The sequence below is a fragment of the Ahaetulla prasina genome, chromosome 3 (genome assembly GCF_028640845.1).
Source record: "Ahaetulla prasina isolate Xishuangbanna chromosome 3, ASM2864084v1, whole genome shotgun sequence".
Lineage (NCBI taxonomy): Eukaryota > Metazoa > Chordata > Lepidosauria > Squamata > Colubridae > Ahaetulla > Ahaetulla prasina.
The window spans coordinates 126,753,433-126,777,306 of NC_080541.1; the positions used below are offsets into that span (position 1 = coordinate 126,753,433).

The following is a 23,874-nucleotide window of genomic DNA, read 5'->3' on the forward strand; positions in this document are numbered from 1 at the left end:
GCAAACTTCCCTAACCCGTTTGCAATGTTCTGAACTTCCTGACAGTTTACCAGTAATACAATACACAGAAGAAAGTCAATTTTACACATATCTGCCTTTCTTTCCCTTTATAGTGACAGCAAAATAAGCTGTCACTTCAAATACCATGACACAATAACCAGGGTATGTATACAAATTATATTCATACTCTTGAGGTGGTTGTTTTTTTTTAACACAAAGGTACACATATTTGAGCCCATAGGCAATTGGATGATAAACTCGAGTGGTTTCTTAGCAAAAAAGCAGCATAACTGCAATAGTAGTTCATGACCGCCTAATGGTTACCAAATGTAATACTAGCTGCACTGTGATGATGGTAATTATAACAGTAAAATTGTTGTAATTTAAATCCATTTGATATCAGTGGAAAGTACAGGTAGTCTTCATTTAATGACCACAGTCAAGCCTGGAATTTTGGTTATAAGTCGTCATGGTCATTAAACAGGTTTCATGTGACCTCACTCAATTTTACTACTGTTTTTACAACGATCATTAAGTGAATGATATGGTTAAGTGAATCCATTCTCTAAAATGGGTGTTTTTTTCTGGAAACCAGCAAAAAAGTCCCAAATCATAGTGGTTTATGACTGGTTGCAGTATCCTGTGACCACAGGACACTGCAACCAATCATACATGTGAGCCAGTTGCCAAGGTGCCCATAATGTGATCGTGTAACCATAGTCTGTGTGTGCGTGTATGCGTGCCTCCACATACATGGCAGTTGTAACTTTCAGAATGAGTCATCATTAACTTTTGTGGGGGTCATTCATAATTTCAAGTGCTTGTTAAGTGATTAGATGTTATGTGTCAACTACCTGTAAGAGCAAATTGCTCATTCTAGATTAACCTCTTTGTGTAATATATACCACAATGTGTAGGAGATACGAATTACGATCTCCTAATACTAAAGCTTGTATGTGTATGTTGGGTGTGTGCATGCACACATGAATGGACTCCTTTGAATCACTATTGATTCTGATGACTACTGGAGCAAGTCCCTGCAGTTTTCTTGGCAAGATTTTGGAAATGGTTTTCCATTGTCTCCTTCCTAGGGCTAAAAGAGCTGGTCCAAGGTCTGGTCCAAGGTCACTCAGCTAGCTTCATGCCTAATGCAGGAATTCAGGGTTGCCCGGTTTCTACCCCAATGCTTCAATCACCATACCAAACCAGCTCTCTGCTAAAGGAAGATAGAAAACTGTGGTTTAAGGCTTACAACAGGCACAGGATCATCAACTCAAACATTACATTATTTATTTTTATTTACTTCATTTTTATGCTGCCAATTCCTGAAGGCCCTGGGCAGATAACAATTGTACCACAAAATTAAACAACATGCACAAACAAGAACTAGACACAAAGAAATAACAAAAACATAAAAACCAGAAATTAAGAAAAGCTTGTGTTCTCAAACTTCATCTTCAATCACAACATAATTTCCTTCTGGAATAGAGAGAACAGATACCTTTCTAATAGCCTAGAAGAGGCAAAGATGATAGAACCACCACAGGGAGGGAGGTTTGAAAAGGGTTCATATTTAGAGTATAAGACTTGGTGCAACTATAAGTTACTTAAATGTACAAGCCAATATTTCCCAATCAGCCTTCCCCAAGCTCCCACCATCTCTAGTTAGCACTACTGACCTTTCAACACAAACTAAGGGAATAATAGTCCGTGTGTGAAAAATAGAATAGAATAGAATAGAATAGAATTTTTTATTGGCCAAGTGTGATTGGACACACAAGGAATTTGTCTTGGTGCATATGCTCTCAGTGTACATAAAAGAAAAGATACCTTCATCAAGGTACAACATTTACAACACAATTGATGGTCAATATATCAATATAAATCATAAGGATTGCCAGCAACAAGTTATAGTCATACAGTCATAAGTGGAAAGAGATTGGTGATGGGAACTATGAGAAGATTAATAGTAGTGCAGATTCAGTAAATAGTTTGACAGTGTTGATGGAACTATTTGTTTAGCAGAGTGATGGCCTTCGGGAAAAAACTGTTCTTGTGTCTAGTTGTTCTGGTGTGCAGTGCTCTATAGCGTCGTTTTGAGGGTAGGAGTTGAAACAGTTTATGTCCAGGATGCGAGGGGTCTGTAAATATTTTCACGGCCCTCTTCTTGATTCGTGCAGTATACAGGTCCTCAATGGAAGGCAGGTTGGTAGCAATTATTTTTTCTGCAGTTCTAATTATCCTCTGAAGTCTGTGTTTTTCTTGTTGGGTTGCAGAACCGAACCAGACAGTTATAGAGGTGCAAATGACAGACTCAATAATTCCTCTATAGAACTGAATCAGCAGCTCCTGATTCAGTTCTATAAAACCCATTCAACTTCAGTGTAGGTCCAAAGTAAGGACTTTGTACAGAATTATACATGGACTAGCTATAGGAAACAAAGTCTGAAAGCAAAAATACCCAAGTTTTGATCTGAAAAATAAATAAAAATTATAAAACATTTTGAAAAGTTGGTGTGATGCCAACTGAACTGAACACAAATCACACAACAGGTTACTAAAATTAATTAAGAATCTAAGAATTCGTAGAACATTTTCCTGCTTCTTTTTCCAATAGTAGCCTGAGGCTGCACCTAAAAACCTGTCCCCAAATATTGGCTGGCCTCCAGTGGAACAGAACTTCAGAATCCAAAAAACGAACAAACAAAATAAGCAAACTTATGAAACCCACTGGAAGTTGCAGGAGTAGAGAAAAGAAATCAGATTAATAATAAGAACCTCTTTATGGCTTCTCCTTCCTTGATCAGGATAAAGTTGATGCCCCTTAAGCAAAGAAAAGTAAGAGAAATGGGAATTTTGATACTAGAAAGGAGAGAATTCAGTCTTTGTTTTTATATAAAGCAGTAAAAATATAAATGAGATTGAAAAAATCAAGTTCTTCTCTGCAACTCCTTTATGTCTATTCACTTCAGTAAATGCTATCTTTATTCTTGAAATATGCTAATTATGATTGATGTTACCAAAACAATCTGAATATTTCAACCATGCTTATTTCATTCTGCAAAACTGTTCACCATAACATGAAATTTAAATGACCTGCTAAGCATAGACGTTTTCCATGGTTAAAAGCAAAGCATAGAAAGATTTGCAAAGTATCTTAAAAATTACCCTGACTCATTATTGTTTTGTATGTCAACCAAGGAAGCTGGGTAACATGAAAGCTCCCAGCTGTGCTGTGTTGCTGAAGGACTGCAGGGAAGGACATTGAGAAAGTGGTTTTCTTTTCCTATATGCACAACAGGACCTTGGGAAAAAGTGAACGAAATTAATGATGCTAGAATGCTTTGAAGTCTCTTCTTCAGCCTTCACTGATGAGAAGAGCCTGCTTTGCACTCTCACCCAAATCTCTGCACAATTCAAATAAGGAAGGAAGACAGAAGAGGAACAGGCAAATACAAGGGAGGCAAAATGTAAGATTTTGACCAAGACATCTGGCAAGTGGGTTATATAGAAAATATACCTTCTTCTAGATCTTCTGAAAAGAATATGCATTCATTAAATATTTCTATTCCTTTGGTACAGAATAGACATACTCCTGAATATAAAGTATGTATCTACAAATTGATTGGCTATTATTAATTGGTTATCACTCCAGATTGGCTTGGAATTCTGCAAGTTTCATTGCTCAGTACTGTAACCAGGAGCCTAAAATTGGGGAAAATGTTATCCAACTAACCGATCCTTGAGTAAAATTAATTCCTATTCAGTGTTCTAAATTTAATTACTTCCATGCTTAAGTGCCAAAGAAAACTATTTCATTTGAGCCACCACATGGTGGTCATTGTCAAAATCTGAGGTTAACTAAGGTTAACTAAATTAATACAACCAGTGGGAGAAAAGATTCATCCAGAAGGTCTCTAATAGGCCTTTTGGGAAGATTTTTAAAGCAAGGCAGGAAACCAGAGTCAACCTCATTACAGGCTGCAGGTCTTTACTGCAGAAAAAAGCTTGATAAGGATGAGTTGGTAGGGATTTTCATGACAGCACAGATTTGCAGAATAAGAAGAGAAGTTGAAACCACAATAATGCATAAGAGCACAAAAGTGCCTATCGTTCCTGTCCTATTGTTTCCTTTCATTATATCAAATTAATATAGTTATTGCATACTTTCGCTCATATATATGCTTATATGATGTATTTTTGTTTTATGTTGATGCTTGTGTATACTGTTGTGACAAAATAAAATTTTGTCACAACAGTATACACAAGCATCAACATATATATAAAGTCATTTCACCCTCAGTGATTTTTCCTAGAAACATTGCTTCTGTCTGGAAAGCCTAACTTGACATTTGTCATCCATGCTTCACTGTGCATGATTGACAGTTAGTTATGCGGAGGGAGAATGTCCTTGAAGAGTGAAACTTTAAGGCCAGGCTAATTTCCTGCCTGTGTATAGTATGTGCGAGTACAGAATGTTGCTGGCAGTAAGGACCCGACTGAGATGTCCCACTATTAAACAATGAATAGGTGCTAAAACAATCAACACCCACCCTTTTTCACTATACACATTTTCTATAAAGCAAGAAATTGGTTTCATAGAGTCAGCAAAACTGGAAGCATGGGAATGAGATCTGGAGAGATGTTAACAACTTATACTAATCGGCAAATTATGGTCGGTGACAAAGACAATGTCCTATATACTTCACTTGCTATAGGGAAAGATTCTTTCAAGAAAAATCTTGGTAACTATTCATCAACATATACATTAGGTAACAAAATAGATGGAGAAACCAGAATGAATCAGTAATAAGATACATTCTAGGCATGGGCAAAACTCTCTGATTTATGAAATATTCTAGAGAATGCCAGAATATGATGGTTTCAGTTGTCCCAGACAGCAATCCAGATGGAAAACTCCTGTTTAGGTATTAGATTATCCCTGGAATATATTGAAGCAGAACATTTTCTTTAGAAACCATGGAACAGTCCCCTGGAATGCAGGGCCTGGAAGTGGAATAATAAGTTTCAATGGGGGAGCAGAATATTTTGTGGAGTCCTCAGGAACATTCTGTTCCCGAACTAGTGAATATTGTACATTCTTGACATCCTGTGATAAAGTCAATTAAATTTGTGAATTGGAGAACGGGACAGAACTTGGAATATGAGACACCTGGAAGACTACAATAGAGGAATATTCAAAGATACACTCTGTTTCTCATGGCAAAAAATGAAGCATCTTCATGCAGGACTAAAAGGCATGCAGGACTAAAGTCTAGAAGTGGTCTGCACCCCAAGATTACAGAAGGAAGGAGGTAGAACAGGTATTGTGAGTTAATTATGGTGTTGTATAGGTTTATCAGTCATCCCAATGAACAGCAACTATACTTTAGTAGATAACTATGATGCTTGAATGGAAGAGGATGAAAAAGAATATATGAAGCCGATGATCAAAGCACATAATGGTCAGTATTATGCATCATGTGCAATTTTGGGAGCATATGGGAATTATCCAGACCATAAAAAGACTGATGACAAGAGACTCAATATTCAAACCTTAGAAAAGATTTATGGCTCATATGAGGATGCAGAATGGAAAGAAACCAGAGAAAGGCATTCTCCAAAGGCAGAATGGTTGCTAGGGAGCTTGTTTTGATCCAATAATCACAATCCTGAGCGCAGAGGAATAGTAAGGAGAACAATCTATTATGTGTTCTTGTCTCTAAAACTGAGTCTCAAGTTTGGGGAGATTCAAATAAGAATATATAGTCCAAACCCAGCAGCAGTCTTACTGGTAGAATCAAAGATGGGAGCAATTGCTATGATGATGCATCAACAACTGTAGATGCGGTTCAGAGGAGAGTGGGCTCAGAGAAACATCCTTGTGTCTCCTTTTCTTCTGATTAGAACTGATTGTGAGGGGGTTTTTTTTATAGAAGATTTGGGTTGGGTAAAAGATTTCCTCTGTACCAGGAGATTAGAACCTGAAATGTGGTTGAAACAAGGCTCCTATCACCTTTTATGACACAGCAAAATATTTTGGGTGAAGATAAAGGTAGGAACTTCAGGTGAGGATAAATTTCAGACTCTGCAGCTCTAAAAACTTCATAGTGACCTGAAAATGAAAAGAGCTATTGCATCAAATGTGTTTGATAAATGTCTGCCAATGCCAGTCTATTGTGTGAGCTTCCTCAAACCACAAAAGACAAAAGTTTTGTCCATTTGAGGAAAGAAATTTGTTATTGTAGCACTGGCATTTACAGAATGGGACCTTCAAAGCCAGAAGGGTACTTGAATTGGATAAGGGTAATTTGCCCCCAACTTCCCTCATACCCCACACAGGCAGTAAGTCAAGTAATGAAATATTATGCACACAAAGTACATTAAAACTAAGTTAAATAGAACAAAGTGGAGAAAAGAATAGTCTTTCAAAAGAATAGTCACATTTCTGAGAACGATCATACTTTCAATGTGATGGCCCAAAACAAACTGGATAGATTAAGCAGAAGTTGTGCCTAGTCATGGATGCTATGCAGAAGGCAGGACTACTATTAAAGTCTGCAAATGCTTATGTGAAACTCCAAAGAACACAATGAAGGTCTTACAAGTAGAATTGTACAATATTTCAATAAATATGTCAAGGGTGCACTTATGTGAGTGTATGAGAGTAAAAGTACTGTATACCTGCACGTACGTTTAATTTTTTCCCCATTATCCAATTACAACTTCCAAAGGTTTGATTGCTTAATATCTTTATACAGCAGTGGCCAAAATTGTGGAAACCTTTTGGGAAAAGTGTATTTTTGAGGTTTGATGGCTAATAACACCACCTTTTTTGGGGAGTAGTACCATAAAATTATATATCAATGGAAATATAATTTAATCAAGAATGTAATGCAATAAAGTTTGTTCAATTATCTGTATTCTATGAAATGTTATAGCCAAATAACCAGAAAAAGGAAGCACAACTTGCTTAGATTAATATCAAATAGCTTTCCTTCATCTGATTTTAGCCAATGAGCATGAGTGTTTAGAGAGCCAATCAGGTGTCATCTTGTTTTGGCAATGAGCCAATCAGATAACAGGATTCAGTTATTGATGTCATGTATTGAAGCTGAGAGAAGGACATTTGTCTCTGTGTTATGTGATCGCTATCAAGTTGGTTGGTTTTTTTTTTATGTTCTTTCATCTAGTGAGCTTGTAAAACATAATAAAATTAAAGTAATGGTGCAAAGAGTTGACTGGTCACCCAGAAAGCAATATAAAATAGTATTATTAAGTGAACAAGGCTATAGTTATGAAGAAATTAGAAGAAAAATTGGTGGAAATTTAACCAAAGGTGGCATTTCTAAGTTTTTGAAGAGGTATAAGGAGACTCAGTCACTACAAAACCACACTGGTAAAGGCAGGGAAAGGTGCACAACAGCAAGTGATGATAGAAGAATTAAGAGACTGTGATAGAAGAAAACCATCTGGGTGTATACAAGATGAAATGACGCAATACAATGTGAAGTTGAGTGCAAGGACTGTTCAGTACAGACTGCAGGAATTTGGCCTAAAATCTAGAATTCCACACAAAAAAGTGACTTTTATCTCTCAAACAAAGGTTGAAAAGCATTACATTCTTGATTAAATTATCTTTCCATTGATATATAGTTTTATGGTACTACTCCAAAAAAAAAGTGATGTTATTAGCCATCAAACCTCAAAAATACATTTTTCCCAAAAGGTTTCCACAATTTTGGCCACTACTGTAAAATAGGTACTACTTTAATGGGAAGGTAATAGTGTTCTGTGCACCTCACCATATAGCAATGCTGGCCTCGTGACCACTGAAGCATCTTTATACCATGCTGGCTCCCTCAACTAAGAAACGAGATGAGTATCGCCCCCTATAGATATGACTGGACAAAAGAAACTTTTATCTTTTTTTTTAAAAAAAAAATTCTGTTATTCCACCGATTATAATTAATTCATCTTGTGAAACATCTCCATCAGGGATAGATATACCTGTGTTTCCCCGAAAATAAGACAGGGTCTTATTTTTCTTTGACCCCCCCGAAGTAAGCACTTGGCCTTATTTTTGGCGAGGTCTTATTTTTTTGAGGTGCAGGAGGAGCGAGCTCACCATACCTGGGGTGGGGGGCCCAAAGCTGCAACCATCAGAGCTGACGAGTCCAACGACAAGCAAGGCTGTGGTGGTGGGACATGTCAGACAGCGCCGGCCAACCGCTCATCAGCAGGCCACTCTCCTGTCTGGGTCTGGCCACGAGCAGCATTGGCAGGCAATGAGGTGTGCGGCCAGCGCAAAGAACAGGGAGGTGTTGGCGGCGACGGGACTTCTGGCAGCAGCACAACACAGCCACTTGTCAGCTGTTTGCCCTTGCAGCCATGCATGCACTTCCAGCCATGCTTCCCAGGACTCTCCACCATGCCGTCAGCCCGGCCATGCCACTGGGTTTGCTGGTGTTTGCGGGAGTGGCCTCCGCGAGGCCATTCCACATGGATGGCTGGGGCACATGGGGCATGTTCCCCCCTCCTGAGGAAATGGGGACCGGCTGCGCAAGTGCTTCAAAGGCCTTCTTGTCGGGGGAGGGCTTATTTTAGCATATGCATTCAAAAGCCTGATTGAGCTTATTATCTGGAGAGGTCTTAGTTTCGGGGAAACAAAGTATATGGAATAAGTGTTCAAATTTTGATGTGTATTTGGTCCATTCTTGGCAAAATACAAATCTTAGTCTGAATGTGGACCAGTCAAAGCTGGATATGCTGTCCATTAAACAGTTTGTGAAAATATTCTCGCATAACCAAATAAGAATAGAGTATATCCTAACATGAGTTTTTCCAAATCATAGCATTCTCCTGAGGCATGGTCTTTTGATTTCCAAAATTTCCCGCAGTGGTCATGTTAACTGGAGAATTCTATATTTAGCATTAACATCTTGAAGAGCACCCAGTTTGAGGTGTTTCTGTTTCTGTTTCTGTAACCAATCACAAGTGGAATCCAGGTTAAATCACTGAAGCTTTGTGTCTTTGAAATTTACTAGAAACATTAAATACAATGTTTTGGTATTTTAAAATGTTTGTAAACATGCAAATATACTTTCTGGCAGCGGTGAAATACACTTACCTTAGTTACCAGTTTGGGGATGTGAGCGCGTGCGCACCTCTTCTGTGCATACGCAGAGGGTCAAAAACAAGATGCGCGAATCGGATAGATCTGGGCAGATTTCACCGCTGCTTTCTGGGAAAGAACTTTATGTTTTGTTTGTGATGGACCCCAGAAATATTTGACAGAATGACTGATGATTTTTAAGATATAAAAAGTTGACAACCCCCCTTGTACAAACATTCTCTGTTCATGTGAGTGACGATTTTACATTAAGGCAGCATTTGTCCTAGAATAGGCTGTAAAAAGAGCTTTTCTTCTGATTTCTTATATTAGGTAAAAATCGTCTACATTTGGTCAAGTAAGAACATTTTTTAAAAAAATTACAAAACAGTAGGTGGAAATTTCAGACAACTTTTAAACTCTGTGGAGTAATAGTTGTAATTTTGGAGGCTTGCAGGAATTTCAGAAAAACTTAGAAGAAGGGAATGCAGATACTTGGGAGTGCAATTCTTATTTGTACTAGTCGGTTTTGCTAGTGATCAATGATTGCAGGAGCTGTAAATCTCAAACAGCTGAGGAATGCCAGGTTACTTCTTGAATAATCTTCATAGTTCTGGGATTTGTTACACAATATACAGGAAAGTTTATCAGAAGAAGAACGTTGAACAAACCATTTGATAAAAGAGAAGTTTTGAAGTGACGCACATTCCCTGGAAAGAGATTCTCTCATAATAGTTTATGTGACATTTATTAGCTATATTTGGAGATACGCCAGCAACTGAAAGAATCCAGAGTGGTGGCAATGGAAATTTTTTACCTCACTATGGGAAAGGAGTGGGGTGCATACTCATATTTTATGTCTTAATAAGGCTTGTAAACCCATGCTATTATTTATTTCATTATCCACGAAGACATAATGTCAAAGGAGCTTCCTCTGCTTTTTCCTTCCTAGAATAGTTAGTTATTAGCTTGTTAAAATATTTCCTTGATCCCTTCAATACAATGACATGAAATGAGGAAGTCGCTGAGATGCCAATTGGAACACCAGGAGGCTGATTGCACTATTTCTCTGGCTCAGCTTCAGCATTTTTCATATCGTATAGACTGGGGGGAAAGTGAAAGAGGGAGTACAGCAGGGGTGTCCAAACTTGGTCCCTTTAAGACTTTTGGACTTCAACTCCCAGAGTTCCTCAGCCAGCTTTGCTGGCTGAGGGACTCTGGGAGTTGAAGTCCAAAAGTCTTAAAGGGACCAAGTTTGGACACCCCTGGAGTACAGTATATTACCTCCTATGGAGGATATATATTAGAGGAGAGTAAATTTAATTCTTCTAATGTCAGCAGCATTGAGTTTACTTATTCAGGAGTTGAGTTTGTGGTAACCTTCTTTTTTCCCCTTTATAGTGAACTGGGGAAAAAGTAGCATTTAAATAAAGTAATCAAAGTGTTCACAAATATTATCTTGACAGTTTTTTACAGTGCCTGCTTAAAATAAATAAATATCAAGCCCACGAGATATACAGATATAAAACTGATAGATTAGTCAGACTTCTAGGGCAATTTACAATTTAAGATTGAAATGAAGCTTGAACAAGGATTTCCAGCTGAGGGGCTCCCAGCCTGCATAAATACACCAAAAGTTTTTTTAAAAATGCAGTGCAAAAAATACCCATTCTTGTTTAGGTACTACAACATTTGTGCTTGCCTGCTTGCTTTATTTTCAAAATGTTCAAATTGCTTCTTTGCCTGTAAGGCTTCCAAGATAATAGCAATAAAAAAAAGAGGAGGGCAAATTAACAATAGTAAAATTTACAACAAAACCACAAATTACAATCAAGCAAAAATAACTTAACAGCTTTCACTGCGTTGCCAATATGTTTTTTGTTTTCTCCTTTGTAGGAAAGGCCTTTGATATCACCTATGTACGCCTAAAGTTCCATACCAGCCGTCCAGAGAGCTTTGCCATTTACAAGCGCACTCGGGAAGATGGTCCATGGGTGCCCTACCAATATTACAGTGGCTCCTGTGAGAAAACATATCACAAACCCAATCGAGGTTTTGTCAAGAGTTGGGAAGATGAACAGCAGGCTGTTTGCACAGATGAGTTCAGTGACATCTCACCACTGACAGGTGGCAATGTGGCCTTCTCAACACTGGAGGGAAGGCCCAGTGCTTATAACTTTGATAACAGTCCTGTCTTGCAGGTAAGAAAACTTGGAATCCGGATCAAAGACTAAGACTGACGTGTTTCATTTCTTAATTTTCATGTCATTCCAAAATCTTGTCATTCTCTTTTTTCCTAGGGAACCTGACCTCTTTCATTCTTTTCAGACTGGGCCCTATATAGACTATTGGCTTGCTTAGTTAATACGTCGTCAGCCAGGGGATAATATCAAGAGATCTTTAGTAACACCCACAAACTCACTTTCTCCCCATTTTTGCCAACTTTCATGGCTTAGATTAGGAATGCAAGGAGGGGGATCATACTTCCTTGCCATCCCTCTCTATAAATCCTTTCCCAAAATCTACTTGACATGGTGATGTCAAGATAATGACAAAGATAATATACTGTACATAGGGAGGAAATAAGATGGAGGAGGAAGCATTAACTTCCTTCTCTCTTATGTGCAGGTTCCTATTTATTCAGTCAGGTCCTCAATTTAAAAGAGACACCTCCGAAAAATTACTTATGACCCAGATTTGTAGTTCTAGTGCCTCCCCACATCTTTCCACAGTCACATGACCACATTCTGGACACTCGGTAACTAGCCCATATTTACAGACATTTGCAGAACCTCACAGTCATGTGATCACAATTTACTGACATTTACTTGTTGCTCTCCAACAAAAATTCCCCAGATCAAATAAAGGGTTCATTTAATGACCACAGCATTCGCTTAATGACTTCAGCATTTGCTATATGACATACATTCATACAAGAGTATGTGTATAAAGAGTGGAGAGGCTATTTGTGTCAATGGGGAAGAATGTGCGCATATGCAGGTAGGCAAGAAAAGTATAAAGAATGCTGCCTTCAGAAGTTTTTGTAAAGCAACTTTTAACATTTAACAAAAGATTTTGGATTACGAACAGACCAGTCTGGGCTAGAGGTCACAATTCCTTACTTGTACTAGGCAGTGAGTGCGTATATTTATGTGTATACTGAATTCAGAACAAGTATAGTAAAAGTCTAGTAATGTTTTGATTGCTCCTCTGGTCCATAGTCCAATTTCTAGCATTTTGGTGGGAGAAAACCAGTGCCAACATCTAGCTAGTTAAATTTAATAATGATTCACACCTCTAATGAGAAAACCAGAATTTCCCTTTTAAGGGAAAAATTTTTTGCACTGAATTGTTATGATGTTTGTTTTCTCTCATGGGATCCATTAACTTCCTTTTCAAGTTATTGTTAACATAATTTTAAATCTATTCTACATGAAATGAACAGGAAGAGTGTGAGATACTGTGAACACGAATGCTGTTATGGAGTGATTTTTCAGTTTTACTAAAAGCATGTTACAATAGTTGTTTTTCGTTCTGAGAAATAGCAGAAGTTCAAGCTGGATATCCATTTGGAACAACGGTGTCTTAAGCTTGCATTGGCTAGCAAATGAACCATGGCAAAGATAACGAGACTGAGCAAGGAATAAAAATTATACATCAACACAGCACACAATGTAACCTGTTGTATTTACAGTGTATTTTGGACATTGTATATTTGTGGAAAAGCTTATCTATCTATTTAAATTCTTTTATTTTCTCCCCCAATTTTTGGATTGAGAATCGGGAAGCATTCCAGATGGTTTGGAACAGAGGGCAGGGAAGGTGTGGCACAGAGCTAAATTCCACAGTATCCTCACAGGGATATAACTTGATTATAATTTTATTTATTTATTTATTTTATAATGAAGGTAGTGAGATGGCTCCAGTGTAATTCTAGACAGTGACTGATAGTTCTTTGCACCATGCTTCCATGCTGTTTTCCTCTCCCTTATATGTGGCAATCCTTGCCTCAAGCAAACATAATTTTTTGTTTTGCCCAAGATAAAGAGACATGGAGCTGAAAAAAATTAGAGAAACATGGAGCAAAAAAACCCATATGAGGATCTGAGGTTGGAAGCCCACCCAGCTTGGTTAAATGTCCACTAAATGACGCACTGAATCAGCCTCCCCATTGCACCTTGCAGAAGAACCATAATCCCCATCCATGTGTGGAAGGCACCCATTGAGGAAGGTTGCTCTACAGTTAAGCTGTTTGCTTTTGCATATATGCTTACAAACAAATGGAACTGCAAAACATTTGTGACTGGGAATATAATGGTTGAGCTTTGTTAGCTGCAAAATGGTGCCAAAATAGTTTGCAAAAATAATGGCAGCCATCTTTACATTTGCTTAGTAGATGATTCTGTATTGATAGGCAAGATGCAATCCAGTCCGCTTCGCTTTTTAGCGAAGGTTGTAGAGAGTGTGGTAGCTGTCTATCTAGACCCGTTCTAGTCCGGCTTCCGACCCGGTTACAGCACGGAGACGGCTTTGGTCGCGTTGGTGGATGACCTCTGGAGGGCCAGGGACAGGGGTTTTTCCTCTGCCTTGGTCCTATTAGACCTCTCAGCGGCTTTTGATACCATCGACCATGGTATCTTGCTGTGCCGGTTGGAGGGGTTGGGAGTGGGAGGCACCGTTTATCGGTGGTTCTCCTCCTATCTCTCCGACCGGTCGCAGACGGTGTTGACAGGGGGGCAGAGGTCGTCCTCGAGGTGCCTCACTTGTGGGGTACCGCAGGGGTTGATTCTCTCACCTACCCTGTTCAACATCTACATGAAGCCGCTGGGTGAGGTCATCAGTGGTTTCGGGGTGAGCTATCATCTGTACGCTGATGATACTCAGCTGTACTTTTCCACCCCGGACCACCCCAACGAAGCGGTCGAAGTGCTGTCCTGGTGCCTGGAAGCCGTACGGGTCTGGATGGGGAGAAACAGACTCAAGCTCAATCCCTCCAAGACGGAGTGGCTGTGGATGCCGGCACCCCGGTACAGTCAGCTGCACCTGCAGCTGACTGTTGAAGCAGTTAGTGGCCCCAAAGGAGGTGGTTCGCAACTTGGGCGTCCTCCTGGATGGTCGGCTGTCCTTTGATGAACATCTGGCGGCCGTCACCAGGAGGGCCTTTTACCAAGTTCGCTTGGTTCGCCAGTTGCGTCCCTTCCTTGACCGGGATGCCTTATGCACGGTCACTCACGCTCTGGTTACGTCTCGGCTGGATTATTGCAATGCTCTCTACATGGGGCTGCCCTTGAGGTGCACCGGAGGCTGCAGTTAGTCCAGAATGCAGCTGCGCGAGTGGTAACGGGAGCCGTTCGTGGCTCCCATGTAACACCACTGCTCCGTAGTCTGCACTGGCTTCCTGTAGTCTTTCGGGTGCGCTTCAAGATTCTGGTTACCACCTTTAAAGCGCTCCATGGCTTAGGACCCGGGTACTTACGAGACCGCCTGCTGCTACCTTATGCCTCCCACCAACCCATACGCTCTCACAGAGAGGGCCTTCTCAGGGTGCCGTCCGCCAAACAATGTCGGCTGGCGGCCCCCAGGAGTAGGGCCTTCTCTGTGGGAGCACCAACACTCTGGAACGAACTCCCCCATGGCTTACGTCAAGTGTCTGATCTTCGGACCTTTCGTCGTGAGCTTAAAACATATTTATTCATTCAAGCAGGACTGGCATAAATAGTTGTTTTTAAATTGGGGTTTTAATAATATTTTAAATTTTTTAAATGTTTTAATTATCGGCCGCATATTAATAGTTCATTTTAAATTCTTTTAATTGTATATATTCTGTGTTTTATTTTGGCTGTACACCACCCTGAGTCCTTCGGGAGAAGGGCGGTATAGAAATTTAATAAAATAAAATAAATAAATAAATAAAATAAATCCAGGAAGATTGTGACTCACAAGATTGACAAAGTCACAGCCCTAGCCATTAAGATTTTCATTGACATATCTTTGCCAGCTTTTCCACTCTGTAGGCCAATTAGCTTGCCCTGAACGTCAAGAGCTTGATAATATAATCAACAAACTGATCAAGACTTCTATTGACACTATCCCAGACTTCTATTGATACTATCCCAGAGAGTGCCCATTTCTCAGTTAGAAGCTTGGTGGCCAATATGGCCACTAGAAGGAACTCTGCCTGAAGAATTAGAATGTGGACTTGAAATCGAAATTGGTAATATTAAGGGCATTCAAGGGAAGCAAACTGGATTTCTTAATTGAGACTAAGGATAAAAGAAAGCCATAATTTAACCAAGAAAAGAAAAAAGCAAAAGGTCAAGTTATATCACTCATTCCTTATCCCAAAGGTGCTTTTTCAGGAGGCAACTGGACTTTCTTATTTTGTCTATTGAATCCGTTTAGCTTCTCATCCAAGAAGCTTCTTCAGCTCTGACAGGATAGTGGGGGAATGGAAGGATTTATATTCCTTGCAGACAACTGGTAATTTACATCCTTTTAGAGCAGGGGTGTCAAACTTGCTGTCCAAATTTGTCACACGCTGGCCATGCCCACCCCTGACTTAGCGAAAAGGGGAAAGTCGTGATACATCATGTGGTGACAATGTGACACTGCAACTTTAGCACCCCTGTTTTAGAGGGTCATTGAAGCACTTGAAGGTTTATCTATGTCCTCGGGGTTACCTGAGTGGTGCTCCTGGACCACTATAATGATATGTAGGAAAGATGTTGGGAGGCAGGAGGGAGAGATGTAGACTGGACAACTGACATGTAAAAGTTAACTTAGAGAAGGAGAGAGGATGTGAAATACAACTCTCGCTAGATTTAGGGGAGAGGAGTAGGGAAGTCTTGCAAAATTCTGTTAACATAATCTTATAATAAAGGTAGAGCTTGTTCTCTGGACTACCTAACTGAACTAACAACTATAAATGACTCAGATCAAACTGGAATGGATGACAGAAAACTCAATCCAAGTCATATGAACCAGGTCATCTCCAGCCTACCAAAGGAGGTGCAAAAGGATAATGACTGTCTCATCCTCCGTATATGGCAGAGACTAATGGGATTTGTCTACATAAACCCCACATTACATCAATCTTGTAGGGTCCAAAGCAGTGGTGAAATCTGAACCGGTTTACTACCAGTTTGCTGAATGCGCCTGCATGTGTGCATGTGCAGTGCATACCACGCACCAAATGTGAGGTGCGCGCGCACGCAGTGTACACCAAAATGAGGTATGGCATAAGTAGAACAGCGCATGGGGTGGTGATCAGCTGTGGCAATCTTTTTTTTACCTTTTAAAAGCCTTTTTTTACAACCTATTCTGGAGAATAGGTTGTAAACAAAATGTTTTTAAAAGTAAAAAAATGCTCTGACGATCAGGCAGCTCAGCTGTGATTGTCAGAGCCTTTTTTTACCTTTTGAAAGCATTTTTTTACAACCTATTCAGCCAAATAGGTTGTAAAATAATGCTTTTAAAAGTAAAAAAACCCGCTCTGATGATCGCGTGGCTCAGCTGTGGCTTGCAATCTTTTTTTTACTTTTAAAAGAATTTTTTTTACAACCTATTCAGCCAAATAGGTTGTAAAAAATGCTTTTAAAAGTAAAAAAACTCTCTGACGATCGTGCGGCTCAGCTGTGATCGTCAGATCCTTTTTTTACCTTTTAAAAGCGTTTTTAAAAAGAAATGGCAAGCGGGCAACTGGGTAACTGGGCGATTGGGTGGGCATGGGCGGGGGCCCAGGATTTTTGCTACCGGTTCTCTGAACCACCTTCCACCATCGCTACCAGATCAGCCGATCTAGTCCGAACCAGGAGTATTTCACCCTGGTCCAAAGCTTAGTTCAATGGATTATGCCAGAGATTTCAACAGCAATATTAGTCTATGACATCTCCAAGGTAAAAGTCAATCCTTCCTTCTGCCCTCACCCTAAAATCTAATGAGAAAAGAATTGGTTCAACTGCAACATCATTAAAGCCATCAATATCTACTGAAAGACAATAGGGGAGTTTTGAATCTTAGACTGTCTCCTAGTTCCTTTTTGTAGCATCATTTGGGCTGCAGAGCCTTTCCTTTCATGGTCACCAGGAAGAACAACACCTGTATTCCTTTAAGAGACAGAAAATAAGCATGCTCCATGGGAAATTTTGTCCTGTTCCACTAGAAACCCAACCATCTCTGTCTCCTTTAACAGACTCTGGGAAACATCAGAGGCTGTCACATGGTCCTCCATGTTCTCCCTTATTAAACTCTACCAGCTTAGTTCCTGCACCTCCACTGAAGCATCTTTCAACAAGAAGATGTTGCAGAAAATAGTTTCTAACAAGAATTAAAGTCTCTTCAAGGATAGCTTTGGAATGTCCATATCACTGCTATAAAATATGTGCCTTCATGGGATTTCCAGAAAACCATTCATTTTGCATAGAATGAAAAAAAGTGAATATCACTGAGCGGGCTTGAGCCTGTGATTTCTCTCTATATCTCCCAGTTAGTCTGAAGTCCACTTTATAGGATGTGAGATCCCATATTCAAATAATCCAGTGTGTTCACAAGCTTCAGACTTGCATGATGATAATATTAACATAACTTAAATTGGTGATCCACTTTTCACTTTTATATCAATGCAACTTTAGAGGAAAATTTTGAAGCATGAGCCACCTAAATTTGAAGATTCTGCTTGTTGAGCTGGGCAATTACTTCTTTTTATTCAAAACGTTTTACAAAAAAATTTTTTTTTCCCCTTTCCCCCCCAACCCCCCTCCCTTCACTAATCCCTCCCCCCTCCCCCCTGACTTCCCGGATGAAGCACAAGGTATAGATAAAAATAAAACAAATATATGCTAAGAAGATTTTCCCCCAAAACTATTATACCAATTTTCCCTCTCTAACTCTGACTTCCTCCTAACACAACCAAAATCCTTCAAGAAAAACATAAAAAAATAAAATAAAAAAATTAACAATTAAGAATAACAAAATATGTAAATCAATAAAACAAATTAATCCTAAAGTATTTAAAACCAACTAAAACATAAAAATCCAATCCAATTCAAAGAATATCTCCCTTATAGCTTCTATAACCATATAATTTTTCCCCCAGGTCTTTCTTACATAAACTCTTTCAAAATTATTCTATTCAAAATACAATACAACTCATTATAAAATTTCAATACCAAAAATTACAGTAGCTATTCAAATTTAGTCCATCCTCGTCAAAATCCAGTATAAATCCAAATACCTAGTCTTTTATAATAGATATAAAACATATAATCAACCCATTTCTTCCAGATCTTCCTCACTTGTCTTTCAGGGACAGTAATATTTTTGTCTGTTAATAATTCAAAGGATAATACTTTTGTCTCTTGCCATTTTTTTTGATGCATTAATCTCTGTCTTTCCTTCATTTCTCCTTTTGAAAAGTCAGTCACAATATTACCTAATAAATCCTTATGTTCAAAAATCCACAAATTACTACCATATATTCCATCAATCCAAAGAAAGAATTCTTGAAAAGCATTAAGCCTGTAAATTTTTTCAGTTCGGGAGACAGCCTCCTGTAGCACAAATTCTGACATTTCATCCAAACTATTTAAAGGAAACTTCTTTACATCAACTTGTTTATTCAGGATCATATCTTCATATTTATCCATTTTTATTTGTATCTCATCCATTGCATTTAAGTCCTGTTTGAGTTCGTATTTTTGAATAATTAAATACATTCTTTCTGTGTAATCCTGTATAAAGTCACGAATCCATTCTTCTGAAAAAACCTTCATGGCAAAGTTCTTACTGAAAATCCCCTTATGAAATACTTAAACAACGTAATATAATCCAACAATCCAGAATCCAACACAATATGATGAAGTCTCCATTCAGTTTTGATTTCGCAGCAAGGCTGATCTATTTGCAGAGTCTAAAACACCATTTTAAGAGAAGGAAAAAATAATAATTTTTCTCTCTTTAAAAAAGGAGGAAGTCAGGAAATCAACAGTACTTGCAAACCAATAATTGTTCACTCATGCTCCTTCCGCCTGCTTATAGAAATCCACAAAAAGAAATCAATTGTTAGCAGAACTTGGACACCTTCCTCTTCTCCTGCTGTTGCAAGAGACGCGCTGGATAATGGAGTGTAGAAGGAATTCAAAGGGATTCGACCCGTTCGGGACTTTGAATAACAAAAACAAAGCCCCTAGGGGAATCTACCTCTCTCCCCCCTTGCTCTTTCCCCTGCTCTCTCAACCAGAGAGGGAAAATTAAGTCGGGAACAGCTGTTCGAAGCTATTTACACCGGCTTTTACAATATCCAGTGCGGAGTGCCATAAATTAGCACCCAGCGAGAAAGGTGGCGCCAAGCGGAAGTCTAGCTGGGCAATTACTTCTAAGTAATTGTTTGGAGCTCAGGGGATCTGTGCTATGCCTTCTGATGCCCAGCTTGTAAATTATAAAAATTAACACTGTACAAGCTAATGATTTCCTCTTCCTTTTATTTCATAGAAACCACGTGTCCCTTATTTGATTTTCCCCAGAAAGTGAAAAGCGGACAAAATTGGGTTTTGAGCATAGAAAATTTGGTATATACATACTGTCACAATCATGTTTTCAAAATTGATGGCAAGTCAACCTTTCAAGATGTTCTAATATTCCAAATATGCAGAGGCTTTCCATTTTGTTAAGTACAGAGTCCAATTGATCTTTCTGCTGTTAATCCTTTAAAGTCCAGATAATATCTCAAATCTTCACTGAAAATAATTTTTCCAAAAATGTGTAGACATGTTTCCTCCCACACACATAGCATGCATTTCTGATGAATTAATTCATGTTACATGATATTTCAAAATAGCAGTTTTAGGCTTGGGTGTCTTTGTCTCTTTATGTGTCTGTGTGTATATAGAAACATTTCATATAGTAAACAGAGTGGTTGTTGGCTGACAGCACTAAGTATTTTAGAATCCTTGCAATAATAGTATAACAGGGAAGCGGGTATCATAAGCTTTAGAAAATAATTATAAATAGTAATTAATAAACAATTATTAGATTTGCACTGAACTCATATTCAAAAATTGAGGGATACTTGAATGTCAGTGAAAGTTTGGATTCTGACATCTACGTGCCGTACTTGTATGGATTTAAAATTATTAAAGAGTATTTACAGTGCATTGTATATTTATGCAACTTGTACTAATAAAGGAGAATATTTGTAGCTCAGGGTTGAATTTGTATGAAGGAATTGATAGTCTGGATAATGGTTGGAGATCTGATAAATTACAGCAAAAGTTTGAGTGATGTGGTCTCATGCGATGACTTTCTTTTGAACAAACCTTATTTCATATGCAATATTACCTTTATTTTGGAAGATGCACTGATTATTGAAGATGCTCAATTATGCACTAGAGATTTGGAAACCAGCAGGAAGACAATAAAAATGGCTATTGCTTGCATTTAAGATCTCACACAGACACAAAAAAGGGATATCTGTTTTTTTGTTAGTTATATCATTGGTCAGAAGAGATGATACTTTTTTATTTAAGTAAGTGTTTAACCCAAGAGCCCTATTAGAAAAACTGATGAGAACCATGGACCATGTGTTTGATTATGGACTTAATTTTGCATTGTTTCCTAATTAAGTAAACAAACATCTTAATTTATACAATACGGTACATCAAAAGCAAAGCATCTGCTCTAGGGACTATAGAATAAAGAATGTTGCATGCTATTTGCTTATTTCAGTTTTAATCTACCATATTTTTCAGAATATAAAATGCACTCCCCCTCCCCCCAAAAAAGAGGGTGAAAATGTTGGTGTGTCTTATACACCGAATGCAGCCATTTTTGGTCCCCCGAAGCCCCACCCTGCTCATCCCATTTTTGCGAATGGGCCTATTTTTCGCAAAAACAGGGTGCACAGAGGGTTTGGTAGGCCTGCAGAGTGCTCCTGGGGACTGGGGAGGGCAAAAATGCCTCCATTTTTCGCCCGTTTTTCGCAAAAATGGGGATATTTTTGTCCTCCCCCAGTTCTCAGGAGCACTCTGCAGGCCTCAACCTCTGCACGTCCCCTTTTTTCACAAAAACGGGGCGCGCAGAGGGTGTGGGGTGCCTGCAGAGTGCTCCTGGGGACTGGGGAGGGCAAAAACCTTTTTTTTTCTTACCTCTTCAAAATCTTGGTGCATCTTATACACTGGTGCATCTTATAGTCCTAAAAATAAGGTTTTTCATGGCAAATTGGGGAAAAGTTATCATTATTTTTTGGCTGTAGGTGATGTCATGTAAAGTTGGGTTCTCCAATAGTATCTTTTACTAAAAAGGAATTAGTCTAGTATTTTTAAATTCTATTCAGAAAGATCTTTCTGTTTTTTCTTTAGTAAGTTTCCTTTTCTTCCTCATTCTAACCCAGGTTTTAGTTTCTTTTCCATCTCTTCTCCACCACTACCCTATATTTGTGGCTCTTAATTTTTTTTCCTCCCACTTCCTTTAAATCAATGTTACTTAACCTCAGCAACTTTAAGATGTATGACAGTATACACAACTTAGAAGTTAGTGAGGTTGAGAAAGAATGATTTAAATGATCTTTGTTTCTTCATGTTTGGAAAGCAGTGGCTTTTGTGTGTATTAAGCTTTTCCTGTGGTTTTCTCGGTCATAACTGCTTTAGATTATGTGGTTTAACTTCCATTTTCTCTTGTAGGAGTGGGTCACAGCTACAGATATCAGAGTAAGCCTCAATCGCCTGAATACCTTTGGAGATGAAGTATTTAATGACCCCAAGGTTCTCAAATCCTATTATTATGCAATTTCTGATTTTGCTGTGGGTGGCCGGTAAGTAATAAATCCCAAGTGATTCTCTTTCTAATAGCTTAAATAATTGCTTGCTTAGGGCAGTCTTTCTCAAACTCTCATGCAGGATAGGGTTTTCTGGGAGTTAAAATCCACACATCTAAAAATTGCTGAGGTTGAAAAACACTATTTTAGGGCTTTGGTGTAATTTCAGCCTCTCTCTGAGACAGGTTTTTTTAAAATGCATGTTCATTTTAAAAAAAATTTGATATAATAAACATGTTACTGTAGCTTTAAATTAATATTTAACTGATCCAGAAATTATTTCTGTATCAATAAGGCGTCTTTGCACTTTATTCATATTAAATTTCATCTCAGTTTGGATGCTTATGAAAATAAATGTCTTGTTTTAGCTGCTACACGTTGACCATGGTAAAAGTATAGTCACTGATTTAAATACAGTATCTGTCCTGATGTGACTGATATAATCATCATATAGAAGAAAAGTCTTATGTTATTTCACTCTGGTATCTTCCATTATCGGTAATTACAACTGCTTCTCTACCTTCTGGCTCAGTTTGTAAGCTGAAAATCTTCCTTAAAAACTTATCTACTACTTTTCCAATTAACGCTATTCATAGCAAGAACCCTTCTTAGCAATCTTGTAAAATAGGCCAATATCTATATCCTCAAATGGAAATGGGAGAGGTGGAGGCAGATGGGAGAAGGGGAGATAAAAATTGAGCTTCCCAGTCCATCATGCATTTCCATATCTTAGGGATGTGTATTGCTCCTAAAGGTAGTAATATGCATGTATCTCTTCACTTTGAAACTGCTTTGCTGTCTGATCATGCTCATGCTTCCAAAAATGTTATGTGCTTGCCCTTCCCCAGTGTTTCAGGGTGAACGGGGGTGAATGGGCGAAGGCATAGTCATGATCTGGTATGCTTGATGAATCAGCATTTCATATTGGCTTTCAATGGAATTTATGGCTCTCATTGTGTCATTGTCCTTGCCTATAAAATGAAAATTGAATAATGTTCACTCCTAGAATCCTAGGCATAACAGATCAACCTAAGTTTGTGAAGTACTTAGGCTGCTCCTAAAATCTTAGTTAAATAATTCAGAAATCAATAAGCAAGAAATGGAGCTTAATATATTCAAGCAGAGACATGTGAGACTAGATTAGAGATTAGTCAATGTATGTCTCTGAGCCAACTTCAACAGCTAGCCCTTATTTTTGAGGATGAAGTGCAAAAATCAGCAAATTTGGCTTAAGATGTACATTGTATTCTGAAGCAGAATTGGTGAAATTGCTCTTTGTCTTGGCTTGCTGGTAAGAAATCATCTGCAGTTGCAAAAGGAGGACAGGTGTAGTAATTTGGATCCAGATGGGAATTTTGGGAGACCATTTTTGGCCATGGGACACTGTCAAGACTGCTCAGTGCATACTCTTCCTTGGAAAATTAGAGAAGCACGATTCCTCAAGCACAGTGGGGTTTTTAAAAACATTTTATGACAACCACATTATTAAACCACATTTTTTAATGGGAGATGTCAAAAGCTTTCATATTTTTTGAAACTAATTGCAATCTTGGTTTGGAATGGGCAATCATTTGACAAAACTAAGGTTATCCTCTCAATCCTTTTTATTAAGAAGCCTGCACTGTAGCAAGATCTTCTCTCTTCCGCTGGGAACATTTGAATCTTGCAGTCTCTGATATGAGTCAGTCTTTGCTTATGTGGGAAGACCAGACTGCTAGAGGACAGACTGTATAGTTTTCCTAAAATCTGTTTCTGCCTCATAGATGCAAATGCAATGGCCATGCAAGTGAGTGTGTGAAGAACGAATATGGAAAGCTTGCTTGCAGTTGCAAACACAATACCTTTGGAGTTGACTGTGAGAAATGCCTTCCTTTCTACAATGACCGGCCTTGGCGAAGAGCAACAGCTAACAGTGCCAATGAATGTTTACGTAAGTGTGTATTGGTTTTTTTAA

At 38.6% G+C, this 23,874-nt stretch overlaps 1 protein-coding gene across 1 annotated transcript in view; it reads left to right on the plus strand.

The window, feature by feature from the left end:
• Positions 1–23,874, plus strand: part of LAMC1 (laminin subunit gamma 1) — a 156,769-nt gene that overhangs the window by 73,706 nt on the left and 59,189 nt on the right. Inside the window, exons 2-4 of the mRNA XM_058178256.1 lie at positions 11,009–11,313; positions 21,787–21,917; positions 23,684–23,850. Coding sequence (XP_058034239.1) covers positions 11,009–11,313; positions 21,787–21,917; positions 23,684–23,850 — 603 coding nt within the window. The remainder of the gene's footprint in view (positions 1–11,008; positions 11,314–21,786; positions 21,918–23,683; positions 23,851–23,874) is intronic.